The sequence below is a fragment of the Dromiciops gliroides genome, chromosome 5, assembly GCF_019393635.1.
Source record: "Dromiciops gliroides isolate mDroGli1 chromosome 5, mDroGli1.pri, whole genome shotgun sequence".
In the NCBI taxonomy this organism is placed as follows: Eukaryota; Metazoa; Chordata; class Mammalia; order Microbiotheria; family Microbiotheriidae; genus Dromiciops; species Dromiciops gliroides.
Window position 1 is genome coordinate 255857185 of NC_057865.1, and position 18051 is coordinate 255875235.

The 18051-nt window shown below is 36.1% G+C and overlaps 1 protein-coding gene across 35 annotated transcripts in view; it reads right to left on the reverse strand.

Moving 5' to 3' along the window:
• PPFIA2 (PTPRF interacting protein alpha 2) overlaps window positions 1–18051 on the reverse strand; it is a 677893-nt gene that overhangs the window by 43747 nt on the left and 616095 nt on the right. For 18 of the 35 annotated variants that reach the window (XM_043966213.1, XM_043966209.1, XM_043966212.1 and 15 more), the window contains one exon: window positions 10050–10058. The exons of the other annotated variants lie outside the window; for them this stretch is intronic. In XM_043966213.1, the coding sequence (XP_043822148.1) occupies window positions 10050–10058 (9 nt within the window). The remainder of the gene's footprint in view (window positions 1–10049; window positions 10059–18051) is intronic. 35 annotated transcript variants of the gene reach the window in all.

Below are 18051 nucleotides of genomic sequence, written 5' to 3' on the forward strand. Positions count from 1 at the left end.
CTCAGATTTGGAAGAGACTTAGGTGACAATACATTCTGGTCCAAATATGAAAAGAATTCCCTCTACAACATTCCTGATTAGTGAACATCTAGTCTGCCTGAAGATCTCTAGTGGAGAAGAAAACATTTTACCTCTCAACACTGCCCAATTTACCATTGGGTGACTCTAAATTTTATGGAGTTTTATACCTTATATCCAGTTTAAATCTTCTTCTCTAACTTCCATTCATTGCCCCTAATTCCAACCTCTGTGTCTAAGCAGAATAAGTCTTATCCTTATTTAACCAGGCAGTTCTTCAGATATCTGAAGGCAGTTGTCATGCCCCTCTCAAACCCCTCAACTATATTAAAATGTTCCACTGTCTATGGATGAGAGATTGTCTGGTTCAAAAAGTAAAATGTGCATAAGAGGGACCATTGTGGTTGCCATGAGCTAATCCTTTATAAAGATTCCTTCCTCCTCTCCCTTCCTGCCTCAATTTCACATATAATTTGGAAGGACAGAAATAGCCCCACTATTCTTCTCAATTTTATTCTAGTAACAGAACCAGTAGCTTGTCCCACATGCCAAACAGCAGTAAATGAGGCCATTTAAAAAGGGATCTCCTGGGACCCAATTTCCTGAGGCAGGTAAAATAGAAATCTCAACATTCATTGTTTTGCTAATGGTTTAGTTAACTAACAAGGAAGAGAATGTGAAGTATGAACTTGTTTCAATGAAAATTTATTGGAGTACTTGCAGGCAATCTCCCAATTTAAAAGTTTAGATTTTTAAGGAATATCTTTCAAGATTTAAGAACTCTGATCAATACAATGACCAACCACGCTACCCATCTCCTGACAGTGAAGTGATGGGCTAAATATGCAAAATGGACATAGCCAATGTAGAAGTTTATTTTGTCCGACTACACACATTTGTTATGAAGATTTTGTTTTTTGTTCTTTTTTTCCCCTGGTTGGTGGAAAAATTGAAAAATAAATGAATATTAAATAAAAAATAAAAATAAAATGTAAAAAAGACTATCTTTCAGAATATTAATTTACTTCGAGCTATACTAAGGATGCTTGCAAAGCAGTAACATGTCATAGACCAATGTAAGTGATAAGAAGCATGCCTTCACCTGGGGGGAGGGAAACATATCACTCCCACCCTTAGAAGGAAAATATAGATCCAGGGACTGAATGTGGGTGGAGGGAGGAATTTTATTCTAGGAGGCATGAGACTGGAGAGGACTCATCTTATTGTAACCAGATATAACCTTACCATTTAAAATAATGATTCTTATTAACTAGATGGTAAGCTCTTGTTATTTATATGCTGATGTATTGTCAACCACTTCTTTATCTGACACTTTAGGACAAAACTCTGGCAGCCCTGCCTCAGGTACAATTCTGGGTTACATGGGAAAGTAACTCCCTTTTTGGTAGTCAATCAATAAATGTTTGCTGGCTGAATTCCTGAAGCACAAATGATTTTTTAAATTTGCATTTGATTCTAATTGGGACCAAGACTGGATTTCCCCCAAAACCCCAAAGGTATGTGGTTTCCCCTATTCATTTTGCTTCAAAGGCTCCCTGTGGGAATAATCCAAACTATTCATTCAGACACAGAACCTTCCACAATATCATCTCACCTGAACTACTCCTCTCACTCCCTTACTATTCTAAGCAGGCCCACCTTCTACCCTTGAATGCTATTCACCATTCAGTTCAATAGATTCACTTGAGTGCCTCTGTGTAAGGATAGGCATTAGTCCTCTAATTTCCCTTTGCTTATACTGGTTCCTCTGTCAGGTATAATAGCTAATATTCATATTATCTTTACAGTTGACAGAGCATCTTATAAAAAAATTATCTACCTGTGAGGTAGATAGCCCAGGAATGGGTAGTGATGTCATCCTCCACATTCTTTATGGTCCAGATCAAATTTTACATCCACCACAGAACCTCCTCCTTCTTACCTCCTACTCTTTGTTTCTTTCTACCTTGACATGGTTATAACCTGCTCCTATTTTTATCTAGGGATACAAGGTAGGGTAGTGGATCAGTAAGAAGTCTTGGAGTCGGGGCAGCTAGATGGCGCAGTGGATAGAGCACCGGCCCTGGAGTCAGGAGTACCTGAGTTCAAATCCGGCCTCAGACACTTAACTCTTACTAGCTGTGTGACCCTAGGCAAGTCACTTAACCCCAACTGCCTCACTAAAAAACAAAAACAAAAACAAAAAATCCAAAAAAAAAAAAAAAGAAGTCTTGGAGTCAGAAAGACCTGGGTTTCAGTCTGATTTCTGGCACATTCTAGGTGTGTGTGCTTGTGTAAGTCTTAAATTCTTTAGTTCCCAGGCAATTTGGAGAATTCTGAATTCAAGAGTCATAATTTGCTGATCTGAAGTGACATTTGCTCATTTGAACTTTTTTCACAGAAAGTTCTCAACATCAATAAAAGCATAAGACAAATCTAAAAGTTATTTTCCCCTGAATTTATCTCTCTATCCATCCATCCATCCATTTATTCATCTATCTATCCATCTATATATGTAAACATACATGTCTAATTATCTATGTGCTTTATCTGAACTCACAATACTATTAAGTATCTGAGGTAAGATTTGAACTCAGATTTCCTGACTCCAAGCCTCTAGACTCTATTCACTGTACCACACCACTGCTACCTAAACAAAGAACTAATGTTCCTTAAGGTCAGAGAAGATACCCCTGTTTTTGCATCTCCCGAGACACCCAGCATGCACTGAGTACAATGTAGGTACTTATAATAATAATGGGGCAGTTAAATGGCACAATGGGTAGAGTATAGGGCATGGAGTCAGGAATAATCATCTTTCCAAATCTGGCCTCAGATGCTTACCATCTGTGTAACCCTGGACAAGTCACTTAACTGTGTTTGCCTCAGTTTTGGGATCTGTGAAATAAACTGGAGAAGGAAATGGCAAACCACTCTAGTATCTTTGCCAAGAAAACCCCAAATGGGGTCACAGACAGTCACAACTGAAAAATAACAACAAAAATAATAATTAGTATTTTTTAAAAACCATTTAAAGTTTCTAACAACTCTGGGAGGTAGGTGCTACTATGATTCCCATTTTACAGTTGAGGAAACTGAGGCAGACAGAGTTAAATAACTCACTTAGGGCCGCAAAGCTAGTAAGTATCTGAGTCTGGAGTTGAACAAGGTTTTACTGACTCCAGGTCTGAAAGTGTATTCACTGTATCTCCTCTCTGCCTTACTAGGCAATGAGGATACAAATAAAAAATTAAGCAAACCCTGTCCTCAATAACCTTTCTTTTTATAACATGTGCACAAATGAGCAAATACAAAATATTATATATGTGGTACAATAGAATAATATTTGAATGATAGAGCATATTAAGGTTAAGTGTTATCAGGGATGCTTTCCAATTAGGCTTGATTACTAAAGGACATTATCAGAAAATTTAGAGCAAAAGAGTTGTTTATTAGTTTTCATTATGTGTTAAAAAGATACACTGGTCATCTTGCTTTATAAAGTTTATGATTAGCATAAACATATATTCACAAAGATAGTTGCAGCTTAAGACAGAACATTGGGGGGAAAACAAAACAAAACAGAACAGAAATTCTGTGAAGAATGTGACAAAATATCCATAACTAATGACTCCAATGGGAAGAAGGGTACTGAGGGGAAGGACAGCAAAAAAAAAAAATGTTGAAAAACATGGTTTGGAATCAAGAAATGTAAGAGGAAATGGTTTACCTATTGTCTCCAAACCTCATACTTGTAGAACCTGAGTTTTTCTTGAAGGAAGATGAAAGAAGGTGCTAGATGTGAATTTCAAAATGCACCATCCACACACACACACAAATAAATTTGACTATTTGTTTAAAGGATGAGTTACCAATGCATAAGTCATTTCAGAAACAGTTTTCTGTTTGTAGCCATAGCTGATTAGAACACATGTCTAAATCAATGACTAATTAGAAGTATAAAGTTGGGGAGACAGAGTACACATTACAGTTCCTCTTGCATGATATGTTTAAATAAATGGCAGATGCCAAAATATGATACATGGAGGGAGAAAAAAGTGAATGGAGTATGACTATCACCATTTCCTAGAGACCAACTCATATCTAGTCATCAGAATGTGGAAGTCAAAAAGCCCAGAAACCATCTGGGTTTCCAAATGTTCAACACTATTGCAAAGAGTAAAGGCTTGACAGACAAGGGTGATGACATTTTAAAGCACAAACTCCCTGGCAAAAAAAGGATAGAAGAAAGAGGATGGGAGATTGTAAATAAGATTCTCTTATAAAACCTTAAAAAAGTAGTTGAAGGTCAAGAGAGACCTATATGTTGTTTGCAAAGTAGTTTACATGTATATATATTCTCTTACTTGATGATCAGAATAACCTATTGACATAGTTGCTATGATATCCCTATGAGGAAACTGAGTCTTAGGAAGATTATTGTTTGTTGTTTTTGTTGTTCATTTGTTTCAGTGGTTTCCAAATCTTTGTGAACCCATTTGTGGTCTTCTTGGAAAAGATACTGGAGCGGTTTGCTATGGCCTTCTCTGGGAACCGAGGCAAAGAGGATTAAGTGACTTTCCCAGAGTCACAAAACTAGTTAAATGTCAGGGGCCAGATCTGACTTCAGGAAGAAGAGTATTTGTGACTTCATGCCTGGCACTCTACCCACTGTGCCAAGTAGCTGCCCATTTCTTTTCTTTTTTTTTTTTTTTTGCAGGGCAATAAGGGTTAAGTGACTTGCCCAGGGTCACACAACTAGTAGGTGTTAAGTGTCTGGGGCTGGATTTGAACTCAGGTCCTCCTGAATCCAGGGCTGGTGCTTTATCCATTGCACCACCTAGCTGCCCCCCAGCTGCCCAATTTTTAAGTGACTTTCCCATAATCACATGGCTAGTAAATTTCCAATGTAGGTAGGATTGAACCACAGGCCTCTCTTGGTTTCAGGTTCAGGTTCATTACATCATTAGAATGAGACCCAGCTAACCCAGGTCATCCTGAAAGCATTTTTAGATGAAGCTGGTAGAAAAACAATAAATGTGGAAGAAATGGAAGAGATCTGAGACCCTTTCTGTAGTTATGGATTCTCTGTGATTACAAGTCAGGCCACCACATTTGGATTGTTCCACCTCAATATGACTGGTTTGTCTTGTGAGGAAGCAGTAATAGTGCTCATAAAAAAGATGGAGTAGAGAAGAAATTTGTTCTGAAAACAACCCAATTTTAAAGGTACTTGGAGCCAGTTGCTGCTCTATTTCAAAGAAGGGATGATTCTAAAAAGAATGTGAAGAGAGGTTGCCACCCTACACACACACACACACACACACACACACACACACACACACACACACACAGAATGGTCATAAATTATGAGCCATAACTAACCATATGCTTACTTTCCCAATTCTATACAACCTTTATGAGAATGACTTTTTAGTTCAAGAGAGTATTCTTGATAGAAACATGAAAAGGCAAGAGATAATTGCAGTTATTTATAATACATTACATTTTCACAATTCTTGAACTGAGAGGCATGGAAAATATGATTCTTTTGTATCTACTTAGTTATTATAAAAAGAATTGGTAGATCAAAATTTGTAACTAAAGGATCTTAAGGGATGAATCTCTTGCATATGTTAAACTAATATATGATCACATGACCAACAACTGGGAAGATAGCTTTTTAAAGCAATTTGCAAAATATCAACATTAAGTGAGGAATAGATACTTTTCATGTGAGGTATTTGACATTGCCAAGAAAGGTGTTCCTCATGGAGTCCAAATAGAAAGATTTTTCCTATAGATCCTGATGTTAAACATATGAAGACTTAGAATATTAAGAAGTCTCTAAAATGAAGGTCATAATTATTTGAAAAAAGTAACTTAACCATCCACAATGGAGAAACAAAATAGATTAAAAATTCATATTACAAGATGTTGTTAGATAGCTAGCCCATTAATTTACTCCATTTCTATGTGTATCTATGTATAAATCTTGGGGGAAGTATATTAGCTGGACAATGGACTGATCCCAGAAATCAATTGGAAAAGGATACTGAACTGATTCCACTTAGACAATGTCTAGTCCCTTCAATGAATCCAAGTTGCTTGCTCCTACAAAAGCCCAACATTCTCCCACCAATTCTATATGGTTGGCAATAAAGGAATACCACACATCTGAAAGAATCAAAACTTCAAGAGAAGAAAAGGGAAATCAGAAGATATATAGAGGGATTAAGTAGGTGAAAACATATTTCTGATAATGGAATGTCATGAAAATCATTGGAAAGGACATGTAAAACTGAAATGTGTGTGAGCTGGTTATATAGCAAAAAAAAAAATTTGGGGGGGGGGGGCTAATGCCCACATATCAAAAGAATTAAAAGAACAAACCAGGGGAATGCCACCAAAAAAATGGGTGCATCCTCCAGAACGGAATCAAGGAATGATTTAAACCACAGTCACATAGAATGAAGTGTGGAAAGGTGGGAATCTACATCAGAAGAGGTGGTAATGATAAGGTCAACCTGGAGCATGCTGTAAGTTGCTATCATCACCTCTGTTTTCTTAAATGGATACTCAGGTACAAAGAGGCTATTTTTCCTTAATACAATTATCTACTTTGTCAACTTCAGAGCTAGGATTTAAGTTACAGATAATGGTGTTCTATTTTATATTTAAATGTAATTTTCTTTCTAAAGAACTTACTAATTTTAGTACTTCTTAAGGTACATTTTTTTCAAATCTGAATTGTTAATCTTTGGTACAAATGTACAACAGAGTACGTGAAGTTCTGGGTTATACTTGAACTGTTAATTTCTTCCATTGTCTGTTAGTCATTTTGGTGTTGCCTAAGTATGATTTTTGCCTATGTATTTCCTATTTTCAGGGGTCCCATTTCTAAGTCGCAGTCTCATACTTAGGAGAGAACTATGGAACAATGGGAGTTGTAATAGTGAGCGAATATTTCCTTAGATGAGGTTGTACCAATCTATACCTAGAAGAACCAGGTTAGTGGGGTGGAGAGAGATGATGATGAAGACATACTTCTACAGAGAAAGAACTGATGGTATCTGAATACAGCTTGAAGTATAATTTTTTTGTTAGTTCTAATGTGGCAACATTTCATATGACTGCATATGTATAACTTATATTGAATTGCTTGAGTTCTTAAGGAGGGGGAGGGAGGGAGGGAGGAAGAGAATTTGAAACAAAGTTTTTTTTAAAAATTGATATAAAAATCTGTTTTTAAGTGTAATTTGGGGAAAATTCTAAATAAATAAATAAAATTTTTAAAAATTCTGCTTTCAAAAAAAAAATTCTGCCTTCATCAATCATACCATGTCTGAATTAGCTCAGATAATTCTGTGAAACATGTAGTAAGTGGTGTGTTGTGGTGGATAGAGCCTTAGGTTCTGCCTGGAGACTTGGGTAAGAAACTTAAATTGATAAATGAGTTAAATTTTTAGTTAGCCGCAAAGTAGCCTGCATCTCTCTCTTTTTTTTTAAAGCCCAACAACATCTGCAGTCTGTCAAAAACTCTCTTAATGAACATATTTCTTCTAAGTAGAAATATTTCACAAATTCCAATCAACTAGTTCTAAACACTTCATTTCCAAGTATACGTATTAAATGCCTTCAAATCAAGGATGTAAAATAAGAAAATAAATGCATTTGTTTGATTTCAGAATTGCAATATTCAAGTAAAGGCCAATGTTTGAACACATTATTTAAACTCAGGTATGGGTTTATCCCATTAATGGGGCTCTTTGAAACATGAAGTGTTTAGAGGGATCCCAAATAAAATATCTATAAACTTATAGTTTAGGCTCCATGAAGAGAGACCCTGTTTGGATGTTTCAAAGTGGAGCCATTGAATTAAATTTAAATTATTGTTCCTTAGAATATTTCCATTCTAACTTCCCTAAAGTTTAAATCATATTTTCATGAGATTTAATTTCCATTTGATTGTATTTTGGATTTTGGAACATTTTTCTCCCTCACTTCAATTTGACCACTTACAAGGAAAAAAAAAATCATGTGCAAACACAAAGGTACTTGCATGAGGGTCTTATCAATCAATCCAGCAAGCATTTATTGATGACATTCGAGACTCCTAATTAAAATCCCATATTCTCCAAGAATCTTTTCTTTCTTTCTTTCTGGGCAGGGCAATGAGGGTTAAGTGACTTGCCCAGGGTCACACAGCTAGTAAGTGTGAAGTGTCTGAGGCCAGATTTGAACTCAGGTCCTCCTGAATCCAAGGCCGGTGCTTTATCCACTGTGCTGCCTAGCTGCCCCTGCCATTGCCTTTTGATGACTCAGAGTGGGCTAAATAATAATTGTATCTCTTTTGGCCAGAAACTCTGAGGGTCTTCTCTACCCTACCCACCCCCTTATCATTTTTTTTTGACTAGGTAAAAGAGGCCTTTCTTACCTAGCCTTAAGGGGCATCTAGTTGGTTCAGTGGATAGAGTACTGGCGCTAAAGTTGGGAGGACCAGAGTTCAAATCTCTTGCTTCAGACACTTACTAGCTGTGTGACTCTGGGCAAGTCATTTAAACATCCCTGGCCATCTCCAGTCCTCCAGTTGTGGACCCAGATGGCTCCAGAATCCAATTCATTACAAGTCATGATATCACCTCCCTGATGTCATATTCCAATTTTGAGAATGAGAACAAACAACAACATTCAAGCACTGTAGAATACAACTAGCTCCAGCTGGACCCTCTCATTTTATTGAAGGGAAGCAGAAGTCACTTACCTAGGATCATGCAAATAAACAAAAGTAAAAAAAAAAAAAGGATTTGAATTCAGGTTGTCTGAATAGAAATCCAGCATTGTCCATGTGGGAGGTGGGGAGGTAATTATAGATAATAGCATTTGGAACTTCTTGCTCTGCAGTATGAAGGACATGTACTGCTTTTCCTAGTAGTACCTATCATCCCAAAGTACATTCTGAACAGTTGAATTATTTAGGTTAATGTTGACTTCTACTATAAATTAGTGGATCAATTTTTTTTTTTTTACAGATAAGTCAAGATACAGCAAGGAGCAAATAAATTTTGCCAAGCACACAGAATAAATGATGACCAGAGACCATTAGTATACCACCCACCCTCTCTCTCCCCACCCTTCCCATAAACTTCTAGTTCAATTAAATATCCTTAAGTTTGATTTGCTATGCGCTCATTTAAATCCAAAAGGAAAACCTTATCTTTCTCCCCATCCCACACCCCCCAAAAAAGTTCTTCATACCTTTATCATCTTACCAGTGTCAAAGGGGATGTTGGCTTTTTTCCAAATATTTAAAATATTTTCTCTACTATAAAGCAATTTGCCTCATGAATCACAGCAAAATATTCTGATCTTATCAAAATATTCAGATCTTCTGATCTGATATTGCTGATTTCTGATCAAAATGCAGGATGTGAGCCTCTAAATTTGTAAGAAAAATAACCCATCTCTCCAAACTCTGATCTTGTCAGAAACAGTTCAGAAAATAGAAATTCAAGCAAACTCAGATTCTTTAGTGTTGAAGCTATTACTCAGGAACAAACTGGGTGTTCTAGGAAACCAAGTTTCTTGAAGTGGAAGGGTGGGGGAAATGCAGAGTTGAAAATCCTTTAAATCACTACCATTTATAGCTAAATGCTGTCACAAGGATACTAAAGTACCTTCAGGTGGCTAGGAATTGCAAATAGGCTTCTATCTCACCAGTAACTTGGGTACCATGAAGAAGAATAAGTCTTAAGTAACTCTAACGTGATAGAACAAAACAAAAGGCCGATAACCAAAAACATTATTTGTTGTTGTTTTTTGTTTGAACATTCCTTTGAGACCACTGGTTTCCTTTTTAGCTTGAGAATGAATCCTTCCCGTTTTTACTGTAGGTGGGTGGTGGTATTTCTGGTGGCTGTAACTGAAAGGAAACAACAGACCAAGAAGAAGAAAAAAAAAGAAAGAAAGAAAGAAAACAAGCATGGTGCTGAAAGTAGGCATGTTCAGCAGTCATTGTGGTTTGAACTTACCCAGATGTGCTTTTCATGGGATGGAGAAGGATGGATGGAAAAGAAAAGCACACACATGTTAATGGATACATTTCAATCCAGAGAAAGCCAAGTGATAAAAATAAAAGCAGCATTTCAGATATGAGAACACTCCGTGGGTGACGGATCTTTCTTTTTCCGTGACACACACAATAATCATATTGCCTCAGCATTAGGCTGGGTGCCAGTTCTCATATCTGACAAATCAGCTAGTTTGCCATATGCATACTGTTAGCCAGTCAGAAACATGCAGAACCATATTTTCCTAGCACCTGCTACATCCTGAGAGGAAGTAAGGCTCTTTTACAAATTTCATTAACTCATGATAGCCACTCCAAGACATTTGATAGGAAGCAGCTTGAGGGTAAGAACTGTCAAAAGACAGCACAGTGCCTGGCACATAGCAAGTGCTTAATAAATGTTTATTGATTGGTTGATTAATTTAATAATCCAAATAAATAGAGGCCAGAGTCTCATAGTACTTTAACAAATTACTGTCTCGGTTTGCAAAAAAGCACCTGAGTGATATAGAGAGATATTTTGCTTTAGAGGAAAGAATACTGGATTAAAAATGAGAAGACAAGGGTTTTAAGTCTGGCTAGGCCACTCACAAGCTGTGTGACCTTAAAAAACTCAACAAACCTTTCTGAGACTTCGTTTTCTCATATGTAAAATAGAAGGGTTGAATTCAATGATCTCTTTGGTTCTTTTTACCTCAAAAATCTTCTAATTAGTATGGGGCTACAAGCACAACCTTTGCTCCCTGGATGTAGCAGAGGAGCTGAGAAAATGTGACTGAAATTGGTTCAAATTGTTATTTAGAAAAAAAAAAACCTACAATGAACTGTGGACATTTTATAAAATTTGCACATAATGTGGTAAGAAATTCACTTCACTGCTACATTTCCTACTTAGCTATAAGAACTCCTCCAATACATTTTTCATTTATCAACAAAATGTCCTACCTACACTTCTATCTCTTTTGGAAATCACTTGGGTTAGATTTTTCCCTTTCCCTTTTTTGTCACATAGGAAAAGGGTGGAAGTAAAAGTGAAATGACCCACACATTTCTATTCTAAAGGCATTCATTCAAAGAACAGATTGAATTTGTTTTTACCTTATGGTAAATCTGCATATTTGAAAATTCTAGGCTGAGTTCTAAAATTGCTATGGAAAGCCTTTCAGACTCCCATATAAGCCCTGCATAATATCATAAAAGAAGTCACATCTTGAAACCCCAAGAAATTGCTTTCAAATGTGTTTTCACCTTGATAATAGATCAACACACAAATACAACAGAGGGAATGGTGAATCCAAAGGAAATTGCTTCCAGGTGGATGAACCAGCTCACCAGCTAATCAACCTCATATCCATGTGGTTGAGCCCAGAGGCAAAGTACAGCTGCCAACAAAACTGTCGAAGGTATCATTTGCCAGATGCCACTACCAACAATGTGTCTTCCACAGCTTACCAGATGCATTGAGAAATTATTCTCCCATGAGAGCAGATGAGTGAAATCCAGCCACAGTAAAGCAATATAGTCCTCCTAACCTCTACATTCAGTTGTCCAAAATTTTATTTAAGCAATCAACATGTGTTGGGGAAAGAGGAGCAGGGAGAAATGTGCCAAAACAGAAGATGCAAGCAAAAAAAAAAAGAAGAAGAAGAAGAAAGCAATTAAGATTTAAACACACCAAAAGTAGCTTAGTGGGGGGCGGCTAGGTGGCGCAGTGGATAAAGCACCGGCCCTGGATTCAGGAGTACCTGACTTCAAATCTAACCTCAGACACTTGACATTTACTAGCTGTGTGAACCTGGGCAAGTCACCTAACCCCCACTGCCCAGCAAAAAAAAAAAAGAAAAGAAAAGAAAAAGTAGCTTAGTGGAAAACTCTCCCAAATTTGGAGGTATTTTTCAATTGATTAGCATTTGTAACAATTGGAATGATGCCACCTGCTGGAGACTTGCTGTAGGAAAGCTCCACCATGAGGAGAAGGCATCTGAGGGCAAGCCATGTGGCTTTTCTCTGGCCTCAGGAAGTGATGTTTGCTCGTGGGAGAAGAGGGGGTGAGGCTGGCTCTCTCGCTCTCTTTCATCAGGACTCTGGTGGAGAGTGGAGCTAGAAATGTGCTCTCCCTTTAATAGATAGATGAATCTAGGCCTTTCTCTCTCTCTTCACCAAATTTTTATTCTCCTTAATAAATGTTTAAAAATCTAACTCTTGCTAAAGCTTATAATTTATTGGTGACCACTCATTAGATATTTTAGACAGACTAACTAGAATTTTAGCCCCTTACACATTTCTTCCCTATACATCTGAATCACTCAATGAAAATTCCAAAGTGAGAATGAACTGATACCTCAATTTAATAATATACTGAAGTAATTTTTAATTTGCCAAAAGAATTTTAATGAGCATATCTTCTCTGCATAGGACATGATAGAATATCCATGAAGGGTTAACTTATGACAATGGAATATATGATAATTATGTTTTTCGAGGTGACTTTTTGTTATCATTGCAATATTCAAAAGAAAAAGCATGGAAAAAAGCTGCATTCTTAATCAGTTACAAATATTTTTACAAATTATGAATTATTTTATTCCAATTTCTTTTTACTTGAATAAGAGCACATCAAAACCATGTCAATGGAGAGCTATATTTCATTAAAATAACACGGTATGAACAGGTATTAAATTAGAAAAAGTATCATATTTTATTTTTTGACGTATTCTTACTAATACAAATATTTCCTTTAAGTGTATTCAAAATGGCAATCTTACTTTACCTCATTGGCTCAAAGCCCTACTCAACAGATGGACTCTGTATTTTTCTTAATCAAATCAACTTTGGCTCTGATAACCCTACAGGAGAATTATTTTATATGCAAACAACACTCTTGGGAAGTATCTGATTTCCATCTTTTTTTTTCTTTAAAAATTGGGGAGTTAGAATATATTCATTTTGTCTCAACATCCCCAGGATATCAATGAGCTTGCTTGCTTCATAGCCGTAACATCAACAAAATTTTTTTATTCTCAGAAATAGCCAGGGAAGACTATTATGTGCTCTAATTGCTATAAAATCATATATGGCATCATTTCATATGACATTTTCTTACATGGGGTGCATACATTTGTATATACACACAATATACATATGTAGACATAGACAAACATCATTTCACTCTTGACATTTGCTATTGCTGTAACTTGATTAAAAAGGGAGAAATAAACTCAGAGTACCACACAGAAAGGTGTTTCTTAGTGTGAGTGTGTGTGTGTGTAACTGTTTATTTATTTATCTATCTATAGAGTGGTTATATTTATCACTCTTTTAAGGCTGTGAGGCCAAGTAATCTGTAGTAATTAAAGAGACAGAAATGAACTTAATGATGACATTCCCTTTGGTAGTTTTCTTTTTAATTGCTTATATTATCTATGTCTCATCTACTCTGAACTACTTAGGCTCCTCATTTAGTCACATATGATTACTTCAGAGAAACTTGAGACTTTTATTCAAGAGAACAAAAAGAGATGGAAGAATGGTTCTATAAGCCAGAATTCTCTCTTTAAAACAAAATAAAAGATTATTAAGAAAATATTTAATTTTTTTCCCTCTCATAATTTTAGAATGTAAATTGACCTTTAAAAGATCAGTGAAGTTCTTTAATTAAAATATTTTGATATAGGAGGCAAAAACAGGTTAACAGAAAAACCTAAGATCCAAGCTCTAATTCAGATATTAGCCCTAAAAGGGATTCAGACCCCAGTTAATGGATAACTTACAAGTCAGGATGCTAAGTTCTCTTACCCACAGTAATCAGTACCTATAATGGGAACAGAGGGAGCTAGGCCATGAAGGCCTAAAACTATAACAATGACAAAATTGACAGGCTATAGAAACTCAAATTAGGAATAAATGATAAATGAAGATGCTTTGAAACTAAGCATGGGAATCAGAAGGAGACATGTGAAGAAAAGGCCAAATTTGTCCCCAGATTCACCTTATGATGTGTCAACTCCCAAAACACACCTCCATGGAAAAAGGTACCCACTTTCGGGGGTTGGCTTAGGATCCCAGGAACTCCAAATTAGGATAGCACCTCCCCTGTACATCCCATAGGTGGAGATTATTATAATGAGAAGGACAGGCCCTCCCCTGTACCTCCCTAAGGTGGAGATTATGATAATGAGACTGATAAATCAATTTATCCATACTATAAATATAAATGTCTTTCCTTTCCTTATTGAAGAGATACCTTTCCACTTCTCTGGTTCCCCGCTGTGGTCACCCACAATACTGCAATAAAACTTGGGAAACTGAGTCACTGAGTCTTGTAATTCTTTTGGGATGACTCATGATCAATTTGAACCCTTAATTCCATCCCACATCAATTTCCCCCTTCATGTCTTTTTCTTTTGTTAAATGATATTTTATTTTCCCCCAATTACACATAACAACAATTTTTAACATTCATTAAAAAAAAAAAGTTTTGAGTTCCAAATTACATCATTCCCTCTCTCCCCCTATGGTCCCCCCCCCCAAACAGTGAGATAGTTATAAAAATGTATGTTTATATTTGGGTATGATTTATATTAAATATTTATATTATATTAAACATTTAAAATTCTTGTTATGAATGATTAAGCATTTGAAATAATTGTAATGAAATTTTATGAGCTAGGAGAAGCAGTGACTGAAGATCTTTTAAAATTATTTTTTCTATATAAAAAGGTTACATAAACATGACAAATAAGTTTCTAAGTAAAGCTCAGGGAGTTTTAAGCTTCTTAGCACTTCTGTTAAGAAGCTTTTACCAACAAATAGCCTAGGTGGAAAGTGAAATGGAAAGGGAAGTAGAAATTGTGGATTTGCTGATTGTTCTTCCTTGCTTTAGCTAGTAGTCAGACACAGATGAAATTTTTTGATATATATTTCTTTAAGACACCTATCAATTTCTAGTCACTCTCAAGTGCTCACATTAACTTAAAAAATATTTTGAGAGTGATTGGTTTCACTTTAAGTTAATAATTATGCAGAACTATGTTTGCATATTTAAAAAAAAATCTTTAAACATCTCAGGTTCCCCAAATTTAGAATGAAGTTGTAGTAAAACCTCATTGACTCAGAGGAATTAGGAAAGAGTAGAGGATGAATTAAAGGACCTCTAAGATTTTTTTTCCCCCCAATCATATAATTATAAAATTTATATTTGTAAAAAGCTTAACTTACACAATATTAAGGAAGTGAATGTTTATGCTTTCAAAAGTTTTCTTCAAAGAAGATGCAGTAATATAAAGCATTAGAGGTATACAAGGGACTTGCTTTAATAAGAAACAATAGTGATGATTTAAAGTAGCATAGGAATTTTATGTAAATGATGTTATTAAGGCAGTTTCTGAGGCTGCTTTCTGGTTCTTTTGTGTTATCTTAAGTGGTTCAAACATCCAATTCAGATAAATACTTTTTAAGTTCCTCTTCCTATTAGACCATGAGATAAAAAAGATTCAAAAAGTTCAGTCCCTAACCTCTAACTGTTTACATTCTTCTTGGTTGGGGGTAGGAAAATAACATGTAGGTGAGTAATTATGATACAGGGTAAATCAGAAAGATAACATCTTTTTATAATTAAATAGTATAGCAAGTGCTACTTTATAACCAGAAACTTTAGCCAAAGATCTGTTTGTGACACTAGATAATGATGCAGTGTAGTCTGAATCAAAGAGTTTTTTTGGTTTTTGGTTTCTTATAAATCCTTAAAAATACTAAGTTACAACTTGGGCAAAATGCTGCTAATTAAATTGAGTACAATGATTGTTTTCCTTAGGAAGAAGGGAACAACTCAGGCTCTGGAGATAGTGTAGTACTAGGGAAAGAACACTAACTGGAATAAGCAAACCTGAGTCTGAAACCACCTCTGACATGCATCACTTATGTAATTTGAGGCTTCCAGGTGGATAGAATGCTGGATTTGGAATGAGGAAGACCTGAGTTCAAATTCTGACTCACACCTTTACCAGCTATGTGACTTGGGCAAGTCAACTTCCCCAGCCTCAAATTTCCTTATCAGTAAGGTGAACTGAATGATCAGTTGGATGAATTGATTAATTTGTTAGGTGATTTTCTACACTAGTTCTATAGTTCTATCTTCTATTCATAAAATAGAACTATTTAAAAGGAACTACGAGAATTTGAAAACTTTAGGAAGACAATACAAAATTTCTGCACATATACAAACAAATAGGGAGAAATATTTCTAGGTAAAGAATAAAAGACAATAATTATGTGGACATAGATTTGAAGAGGAATTTAATTTAGGATTTTTTTTCTCCCCCCAAAAAACTTTTTTATAATGCACATTAAATGCTGACTTTGTGTGATTCATTAGAAAAAAAAAATGCTTCAAATTCTCAAGTTATCTTGTAATTTATGAGGGGTCATTGTTATTTCTATAGTAAACTGAATTACTACAGATAATTACCATGATTATAACAGCTATGAAAAGTAATATGCTACACATACAATGTATTTTAAAGACTCATAAGCCCTGAATTCCCTCAGAGAAAGGGGGTGGTTATTATGAATTTGGAATGCCAAATTTTGAATCCTGGGCATGTCTGAGATGAACAGTATGATGAAGAGGTAGGGTAATATAAATGAGTGTTAAGTAATAAGGTGAACACTTCTTCCTAGGGGTCCTCATTAGCCATTTTGACAACCATTAAAAAATACTCCACACAAATAAAGACAGATTTAACCAACTGGAGAAATATTAATTGCTCTGGGTAGGTCCAGTCTTTACTAGTGTGAAAAGTGTTTTGTCATTATGTTCATATGGTCCCTAGGTTTGTTTTGACACATGGACTCCCAAGTATTTTACATTGTCTGCAGTTATTTCAAGTGACTAAGCAAATACACCTAAGTAAATAAAAGGTAATTTGGAAAAGGAGAGTACATAAACACACACACACACACACACACACACACACACGCACACACACAACCAAGAGGGCCAGGGAAGACTTCCTCCACGAAGTGGCTGAACCTGGAATGAAGACAGAGATTTTGACAGGCAGAGGTGAGGCTCCAGTGTATGGCTAGGTATTGCACAACAGTAGGTATGGAAATTGTAGAGGGAATGGCCAGTTTTTGAACAGAGAACATGAAAGAAAGTAATATGAAATAAGCCTGTAAAGGTAGGTTGGAGCCACATTTAGGGCTGGGGGTGGGGTAGTTCACATGTCAGGTTCAGGAGTTTTTATTTTCATAATGATAAGAGTCAAGAAAGAGAAAATGAAAATTGTAGACCTTTGATTTTTGATAGCTTTATGGAGGATGATTATAGAAAGGAGAAACCAGGATGGGGAGGGGGTTGAGAGAGAGTTAAGATGTTCTTGGAATGGCCCAGGCAAGAGGGTGATTTGGCCCTGAACTAGAGAACAGACCATGTGAGTGGACAAAATGAGCTTAACATGAAAGTGGTGTGGTTAACCCTGATAAGACTTGTCAACTGAATGTAAATGTGATAATCCACAGATATTTAAGTCTGCAATGTGGCATTCAATGGGGATACAATGAGTAAAGTAGAATATCCCTGTCCTCAATATCCTTATATCATCATGAAAGACAAGAATATCCCTGTCCTCAATATCCTTATATCATCATGAAAGAGAAAATATGGACCACAGATCAAGAGATGAAAATGATGTAAGAGGCTGACAAAATGCAAGGGAGAAGGTGGCACTTGAGCTGAGTCTTGAAGAGAACCAGGGATTCTGAGAGGCAAAGGTGAGGAGGAAGTGCATCTTTAAGGGCTGGTTCAGCCAGAGAAAAGGTATAAAGATGGGATATGGCATGCCTTATGGGTAGAACAGCAAGTAGACAGTATGGCTGAAATGTAGAATTCATGGAAGGCAGTGATGTGTAAGAAGATTAGAAAGATAAGAAGGGTATAAAGACATTTAAATGCTAAGTAGAGG